Source organism: Helianthus annuus, chromosome 16 (genome assembly GCF_002127325.2).
Source record: "Helianthus annuus cultivar XRQ/B chromosome 16, HanXRQr2.0-SUNRISE, whole genome shotgun sequence".
In the NCBI taxonomy this organism is placed as follows: Eukaryota; Viridiplantae; Streptophyta; class Magnoliopsida; order Asterales; family Asteraceae; genus Helianthus; species Helianthus annuus.
In genome coordinates, this window is record NC_035448.2 from 76,206,743 (window position 1) to 76,215,716 (window position 8,974).

The 8,974-nt window shown below is 32.4% G+C and overlaps 1 protein-coding gene across 1 annotated transcript; it reads right to left on the reverse strand.

Moving 5' to 3' along the window:
* Nucleotides 1–3,784: 3,784 nt before the first annotated feature.
* LOC110917707 (TOM1-like protein 6) lies at nt 3,785–8,058 on the reverse strand. Its single transcript, XM_022162168.2, has 9 exons — nt 7,758–8,058; nt 6,550–6,628; nt 6,348–6,446; nt 6,114–6,227; nt 5,818–5,981; nt 5,672–5,753; nt 5,458–5,543; nt 5,052–5,357; nt 3,785–4,633 (listed from the first exon to the last, which is right to left on the reverse strand). Exons 1-9 carry the CDS (start codon nt 7,907–7,909, stop codon nt 3,955–3,957), a joined length of 1,761 nt encoding a protein of 586 aa, XP_022017860.1. The 5' UTR covers nt 7,910–8,058; the 3' UTR covers nt 3,785–3,954.
* Nucleotides 8,059–8,974: the final 916 nt, after the last annotated feature.

Genomic DNA, 8,974 nt, shown 5'->3' on the forward strand with positions numbered 1-8,974 from the left:
AATACTTCAAGTTGTGTGTATCTATTTGGAGTAAATCTCAAACAAATATTTTTAACTAATGGGTGAGTTCCACCAATATTGATGATTCTGCAGCAGCAGAGAAGTTAAGAGCTGCATGTGGACCAAAAACCTTCCATGCCCAATGTGAGTAGATCCCATACCCTTCTCTATTGTTGTACCCTGATTATGGCAAGCATTAATGTATATGCTTTGGAGTTAATAGACCATTATACATTCATGAATACAAAAAAAAAAAAAATTCGTTGAAGTTACCTTATCATCAGGATATAAACCGGAAGCCACGACACCGCTCAGGTTAAGAGGGTGGGCCTAAGCCGTCTGAGTTCCCCGTGTCATACGTGTGCAGTGCTCAACCTGAAATGGTACAATGAAGATGGCTTAAGCCGGTAATCGAGCTCAAGTATGGAAAATGATTTAAAGTGTAATTTCTAATTATCTTTGTTCTCGTATCATCATAAGTGTTGCCTAAGAGACAATTAACTTGATGCAAGCATCCTAAAGTGTTATTCACATTATTACATCTTGTTAAATGATCCATATAAGTTTGAAAATGATAAGAGACCGGATAGAAAATTTGTGCTGTAACTTCTATTTCACTGTTAAATAGTCCAAATAGATGCACCTAAATCAAAACAATGTAAGGCAAACAAAAGTGTACACTAAATGATTTATATTTTTCAAAATCAGGGTTAATATTATAAGTTACATTCATCTCAGTCAAGGATCTTAATATACTTAATATTTAGTTATTATTATCAGACAAAAATATTAAAAACACATTTTTTTGATGTTTTTAAGAATATTAGTATATTCTTAAAATAAACTTCTAATAATTAAAATGATATTAGAAAACATACCAATGCTAGCATATTGAAGGACAAAATCATCTAAAATAGACTGAAAGTTCAAAGTCAATTTTGTATCTATTATTTTAATAATTTAAAGCATATATGGTAACAACCAATAAATGTTTTTAAAATGATTGTTGAATAATTTAAATCTAATTAGTTATATAGAAACCAATAATTGTTGATTAGAGGTTATTAAAAATAAGGATAATTAGCAATTATAAAAAATGAATGTAGTCAAATTCTATTTCAGGTAACTTTATTTGAAAATATGTAAAACAGAATTTAAATTTAAATTACTATAATATTTTGGAAGAATTTAATAAAAAAATATATATAAAATTTAAACTTTAAACCACTAACATGTCTAGGTACATTGAACCCACTAAAAAGGCATCCAATTGATGTTATTAAATCCAAATCGTTGACTTCCATATTATCCTCCAAATTTATCCTTTAAATATGGAAATAATAATTAACAATAATAATTTTGTAACAAACAGATGGATAGTACCGAACCATTATCATGATCCGAAATTCAATTGTCAAACATCAAGGATCAAGCCATTAAACTCCAAGAACACATATGATATTCAACCAATCTTCAAACAAAACAATAGAAATGTGGAGCAAAGATTCGACAACATAATGAAATAAAAAATCAACCAAACACTTTTAAAATTCCACAAATTTATCTAGCCTAACAACAAGTTACAAACACAACAATCATAATCTGATGATCAATCACAATATCAAATCCTTAAGCTCAAAAACAACACTAACACGAAAAATCAATTATCACGAACATTGAAACATTACACGGGTAGACCCATGCTATGAAATTGTTTATATCAATAACATAAATCGAGTAGATTTTTAAGATTTCTAAAAAAACAGTATAGCAAAAATATCAATTACCAGCATAATCTCATCAACTCGTGTCATATGTTTACCCCAAACAAGATAAATCATATTGATTAACATAAGAGCAAAATTAATTCACACAACATGTTAAGAGTAAAGGATCAAACATAAACTTCAAAAAATAATACGAAAACATGTAAAGTTTGACGAAAACACAACAGGCAAAGAAAAACTCTATAAATTATATCTATTACAACAGATCATTATTATATAACACATTCAAAATAAACTTACTGAATCAAAAACATAAAGTAAGAATAAAGATCAAAAGTAAGATTCAATCGAATAAAACCATATACAACATATTAAAATTTATTGAAACAACAAAGATGTTTAAAACCCTAAAAAGAATCAATGGATACAAACTTACAAAACCTGAAAAAGAATCAATCGATACAAACTTTTACCATACAAAGAGGAAATCTATGGAACAACAAAAAAAATCAGAAGATGATACATATTACATACCTTGATGAAACCGATTGCATATTCAAAACCTAAAACCACTGATTCATCAAAATAGCATATCAGTTGAAATATAAACACAGATCGATGAACAGAATGATGAAATCAAGATGTTTAATACAAAAAAATTGAAGAAGTTAACCGGAAATCAGAACATTATTTGAGAAACATATACCTTCGGATTGTTTGATTGGAACAGAAAGAGAGAAACCCTAATCGGCGAGGTGAGATTGTGAGGTAAAGATTGAAAAGAGCCGGGTTATAAGTTTATATATGATAGGAATTTTGACCCGTTTTAGTCAATTGGATAGTCCAAATAGGATACACCAAAGGGATTTCTATTGATTTTTTTTTTTTTTTTTTTTGCGGGAAAATAGAGAATAGAGGCCCTAGATGGATGTCATGTGTCATCTAGGTATGAACTTTATTAGATATGATAGATAGTGAACTCCTGTGAAACATATAAAACATCATGTACAACAGGTTAAAGCTTGAACATGTTGCTAATTCATATTATCTAAATTAAATTAAATGAATGGTTTTAAATATAGTTCAATGTTAAGATAAGTTTGGGAAAATAAAATTTATATATGTGTTTCAAATAATCCATTTACGAAAGTGCTAATACCTAACAAAATCTTAGAATAACAAAAACATTCCATGTGTTACCTACAAAAACTTTAAAACTAGTCCACGTTATTAATTGGGTAAACAATGACATGTTTGGTCCATGATTGGGTGTTTTTTATTGTAATTTGATGGTGAAATCATAATAAGACATGATTGGACATCTACGGATAATTTAAGGGTAATGAGGCCTTCCCCACTAATTCTTTTTTTTTTTTTCTACTAATTCTCTTTTATCCAATATATAAAATAAATAAACATTCTACAAATCAAGACGATGGCTATAATACCAACGACACGTTGTTACGTGTGTTCTTTAATCGATCCACGCTACCTTCTACTACGCTACTGCTGCTCTAGATGAAGCCATCCTGCTCCTAATTAAGCAATGCTTAGTACCTTCGATTTTAATTTCAATAATTAGGTCGTGATCGGTTATTTAAAGTTTTTTTTTTTACTTAATGATTATTAACATGTATAAAATCAACTTTTGTTAATTAAATTAATTTGCAAATCAACTTGTCAAGGTTTATTAAGCATTCAAATATGTTTATAAATATATACCCATACACACAAACAAGCTATTATAGAAATTTAAAAATTTATTAATATAAATTTGTGATTTAATAATATCAATAATAAATTTTCGGTAGCACTACACAATACACATAGCTCACTACCATCATTTATTTGTTGAATTTCTTCAACTTTCTGAACCTCCACACTAAAAAAAAAAAAAAAAAAAAAAAAAAAAAAAAAAAAAAAAAAAAACCTATGTTTGACGTTTCTTCAGAGCGAGTACGATGAAAACTTAGATACGTTTACCATATGTCAATTGGTATTAGTTAATTATGAAGTGCAAAATGACATGTTTTTAAATACTGTTGTAAACTGTAAAAAATAATAAGATTACTTCAGAAACCATATACTCAGAGCTTAATAAAAGTGACACAAAACGGGTCCTTGTTTATGTTCTAAATCCAAGAAATTGATCTAAATGAATGCACACACATACACAAACCAACCACTGTATGTATAAGTACCAAACTCACAAATCCATTATTTTATTTCATTTTTTCCCACTCATCATACTTTGGCCAGAAGAACTCCCTGAAGATGTGCCACTTGTCTTCTGATTTCCAAGTACATTAAGATCTTCAAATAATCTGTATGAAGGAATAAACGGTTGACTTTGACCCGACCCCACACGACCATCTCCATTCATGCCTGCTGCCCTCAGATTATTCGAATACGAGTTCACTTGCTGTGCAGGAACGTTGTTTACTTGCTGTGGAGGAATGTTATATGTAGGAGGAGCATACGTGTAAGAAGCATATGGATTGTTGGCGTAATATCCAGGAGTTGCAGCCCATGGAGGTGGAATATAGCCCATCGGCTGAGGCTGGGGCTGTGGCTGTGGTTGTGGTTCGGACTGAGCCCATGGAACCACATAACTATTTGAGGGTTGCTGAGTTTGGTAGGGATAAGTCTGTGGGGCGGCTGGAACTGGTGGTGATTGCTCAATGTTTTGCGTTGGGGTCGTGGCGGCTGGTGGTGGCTGGGAGGGTGGAGAGGTGGTAGTTACAGATGATAAGGTGAGGCTTAAAAAGTCAATCATGTCATCAGCTCTTGTTGTGTTCACTGGTGGAGGTGGATCGGTTACAGTTAAAGCCATACTCATTGAAGGATCCGTTGATTCATTTACCACACCCCTATTTGGAGATACAGTTGTTTGTGCTTTCGTGTGCCTGCAAAAAACACAACAAAAAAGCAATCATCTTTCAGAGATAGAAACATTGTAAAACTGAAAAAAGAAAAAAAAACAATTATATTTAAAAAAAAAAAGCAAATAAGTCAACTCATTTCCTTTTCTGGTAACACATTTTCTACATTAAATTCCCTTTGACCTATTAAAAAAGAATATAACCCACGAGGAACTTTTAAATCAATAAGCAATTATATTTAAAAATAAAAAAAATAGGCAGGTAGGAGAGCGGGTCAAAACAAACTGAATAGATTGGTTCCATGTAATAAACACTTAAGTCAACCCGTTTCTTTTCTAGGTAAAATGTTTCTCAACCAAATTCCCTTTGACCCGTTAAACAAGAATATGACACATTTTGGATGAAGGGTCAAATTATTTGGCAATAAGAAAGAAGGATCAACCTTCTAGCAAGCAGAGCAAAGTCATCTTCTTCTTCTTCTTCCTCGTCTTCTTCTAGAGGTTTCTTCTTTGAGTCTGGAGTCACAGGGGAAGAGACTGCCGCAATACTTGATTTCAATTTTTCTTCATCTTCTTCAGTAGGAGGTTTAATTTGAGAGTTTGGCATATTATTATCAGGAGGAGGTGGGGCAACGGAGCTTGTAATTTGAAGAGGAACTGGAGAACCGGAAGCAAAAGCGTCATGCTTTGCAAGAACAGTTTGCAGCTGGTCATTTAACTCAATACCCTGTCCAAGAAGTTCCTCATCACTGCACACAATCAAAAAATCATCAAAAACAAGTACACACACTTCAAAGTTTGTTGTTGGTGTTTATAACCAAAAAGATTTGTGGTTTACAGTTTACACACCTTGTGGAAGCTAACATTTGCATCAATTTCTTCTGATTCGATCGACACCGGTCCACAACATCAACAATGACTTCATCTTTTACCGCCTATTAATCAAGTATTAAAACAAAAAAAAACATGAGTCACAAGTTATTATATTTTATAAGCCAGGATACAAAATTGCAAGTTGCAAAAAAAAAAAAAAAAGAAAAAAAAAAAGAAATAGTATGCATACCGCACGGTCATTTGGATCAACTTCTTGCAACATCTCAGATAAGAGATCCGAAACATTCCTCATAGACTCGATCGTTGACGCACTAAAAAGAAACAATTATTTATCTTCATCAAACCATCAATAGCTAAAACAGAAAGTAAAATTACCTTAAATTTTCAATCTCGGAAGCCATGGCTTCATCAAGCCTTGTTGAAGAATTAATTGGCATTCCATAGTTTGCTTGAGGGGATCTTGAAGATGGATGAGTAACCGGAGGTGTAAATATCGGAGCTGCATCAGGTGACCGTTGAGGAAATTGTACTCCAGATTGCTGTAAAAATAAGGTAATACCAAAAAACGGAAAAAAAAAAAATGATTTTATGTTGTAAACTTGCCGGAAAAAAAAAATCAATATCACCAAGTTGTTTGTAATAATGAAAACGTGTATATACAATATTTTTACCCGTAATTCATCATAAGCGAAGTAATATTGAGGATATTTTCCTCCTCGGCCACCAAACGCTTCTTGCCAAGAGTCTAAAAGTACCAATATTTTCTCCCTCACACGCATGTCCGTCTGCAAAAAAATATATATATACTTCTTGTAACTGTTGAAAAGTGAAAAAGTACCTACTTGACTCTAATAAGTCAAAAGTCAACTTTCTTCATGACAGGGATGGTCAAATAGGAAATTCACCTTTTTCTTAACGATCTTAATCATCTCTGGGAGTAGATTGCGCTCGGCAATTTGAAAATGAACATTTTCACCACAATTCTTTACCATCGTCTCTAAAAGCTGCAATCCACAATATACCATCACTTCAATATTTATAAACTAAAATAGAAAAAATATCAAAAAAATGGTACAAACTACAAAAGGTTTAAAATAGATGTAATACCGTCAACGAAAGTAACTGAACGTTAGGGTTCTTGTGTTGTAATCTTTTCTTCAAAGCCTTGACAACATCTTTCGCAAGCCTAAAAAATATAGATTTTTAGACATGTAAGCTTTACTACAAACGCAAAATTATATATAAATTTCCACAAAATTAGATTTGAACCGAAAAAGAGCTAATTTGAATTTCTGAAAATTTGTTAAAACAGTCACTAATTCTGACAAATTGTTCCATTCGTTTTGAAGCGCCTTACACAAATAAATGTTTGTGTGCATAGAAAAGCTTTAGTCGCATATAAAGAAGGTTAATAATACTCATCATAACAAGATGGAGTTCAATCCGCTCATTATTTCTCATGAAACGTCTACAAACAAGAATAAATGCTCATAATATTTCCTTAGCTACTCTGCCCCGTAATAATTTAAACATAAACGGTCAAATTTATAACACGGCATGTACCTGTTACAAATACACACAAAGATAGTCAACTTTCCTCATGCGCAATAAACGACTTAGATACACTTCGGCCAGAATCAGATCTAGTAACTCAACTCGGGCCGAGTTTGGCCCGAGTTGATTTAAAAAAACAAAGCATATTTCCTATATCTATCATATTAAAAAAAGAATATCATTTTTAAAGGAATGGATATCATTTTTGAAAATATTTTACTATTCGAACATGTGTGTTTTTATGTATATTGATATTCACGTATTTTGCTATAAATATTATTAAATTTATGATATCTGACATATGTATAACTTTCCTTATAATTTATAATTTAACATGTCCCGAGTACTATCCGCCTAGGTCAAGTACTCTCAGCTACCCGGTCGAGCGACTAGGGAGCGCTCCAGACTTTTGCAACCATGATATCAATAACAAAATAATTCAATAGCAGCAACTTTTTCTTCAGTTTTCCTGGAGTTAATCTTAACAACACACATAGAACCATAATATTAAAACATATATCCACACCCAGTAATCAAAGAGTTGATAAACCAATAATCAAACCCTAGAACAGGAAATCCCACACATCAATTTTTTATTCTTTAATCAAAATTACATATTAACGCAGCATGAACTCAACAACCAAGTAAAAAAAAACACTTGAACTATCTTGAGTTACAAGTAAAAGAAAACCCTAAAACACAAGAAACCCATATGAAAAAAACACAAAAATAAAAATCAACGAAAACCGTAGGAAGATTACCAAGGGTTAGCGTTGAGAGTATCGCAGATATCGATGTTGAGAGTCCAATCAGGGCCGTTCAAGAAGTCGCTGGTGGCTTTGTCGACTCGAACAACAGCTGAATTGGAAGACGACGATGAAGCGGATGTAAAGGCGGTGGCGGGAATCATCATTGAAATTGGGGGTGGGTTAGGGTTCGGAAGGGGGATTCATGGAAGTTTTGCCTGCTGGGAAATTGGTTAAAGCTGTTTTGATGAGGGAGGAGATTCCTAAAGAAAGGCAGCCAAGAAAAGTGCGACTTTTTTGTCTTTTTAATAGGGTCAGGGTAGAATGTCCCTCTTGGGGGCTGAGCAACTTTTGAAGGGTTAAATATATTAGTAAAAGGTTTGAAGGGTTAAATATATTAGTAAAAGGTCTAAACGATTAATTGATTAACTAGTAAGAGGTTTAAACTAACCATTAAAAGTTAGTATAATGTTTAACCATTAACAGATGAGTAGGAGTTGGGTGGAAAGTCTATTTTTCCTAGAAAGTCTAGGAATCAATGAGAATTGGACATATGGCATTGAGTTATTTTAACTAAAAGGGCAACTATGTAATTTCACATTTTAATTTTATTTTTGGAATTTATTTTTATTAACTAACATTCCATGATTTTCGGAATTTTTGTTTTTTTCGAATTCAAATCTGGAGGTCAATGTGTTTATCTGGAAAACTATCAGCAGGTCTTGGCGATGTGTTTTACCAGTCAGAGAGGTTGAAGTCAGTGTGTTTTAACACTCTGAAGTCAATATATAATCAGGTTGTGTTTTAACAGTTCTTTTTGCATTTTAACACTCTGAATGTGTTTTATGTAGTTGTCTATGTCATATTACATCACATTTTGTTTTTTGATGATTACATTACATCATAATGTGTTTTACAACAGGTTGTTTTTATACCGGAGTTTAACAAATCTGATTGTGTTTTAAGTCAGCAGATTTGCTGGAGGATTCTTGATATTGTGTTTTAACAGCAAGCAGATTTCTTGACATTGTGTTTTAACAGCAAACAGATTTCTTGACGCTGTGTTTTAACAACAAGCAGATTTCTTGACGCTGTGTTTTAACAGCAAGCAGATTGCTGGAGGATTCTTGACATTGTGTTTTAACAGCAAGCAGATTCCTTGACATTGTGTTTTAACAGCAAGCAGTTTTCTTGACGTTGTGTTTTACCATCCATGCTGGTAATCCTTCCAT

Excerpts from the sequence above, each read along its gene's own strand:
- LOC110917707 (XM_022162168.2), bottom strand. The coding sequence starts at position 7,909 with ATGATGATTCCCGCCACCGCCTTTACATCCGCTTCATCGTCGTCTTCC. Across the intron at positions 5,982-6,113 it reads TCGCTTATGATGAATTACGG|CAATCTGGAGTACAATTTCC; the intron begins GTAAAAATATTG and ends TTATTTTTACAG. Across the intron at positions 5,358-5,457 it reads CAAATGTTAGCTTCCACAAG|TGATGAGGAACTTCTTGGAC; the intron begins GTGTGTAAACTG and ends GATTGTGTGCAG.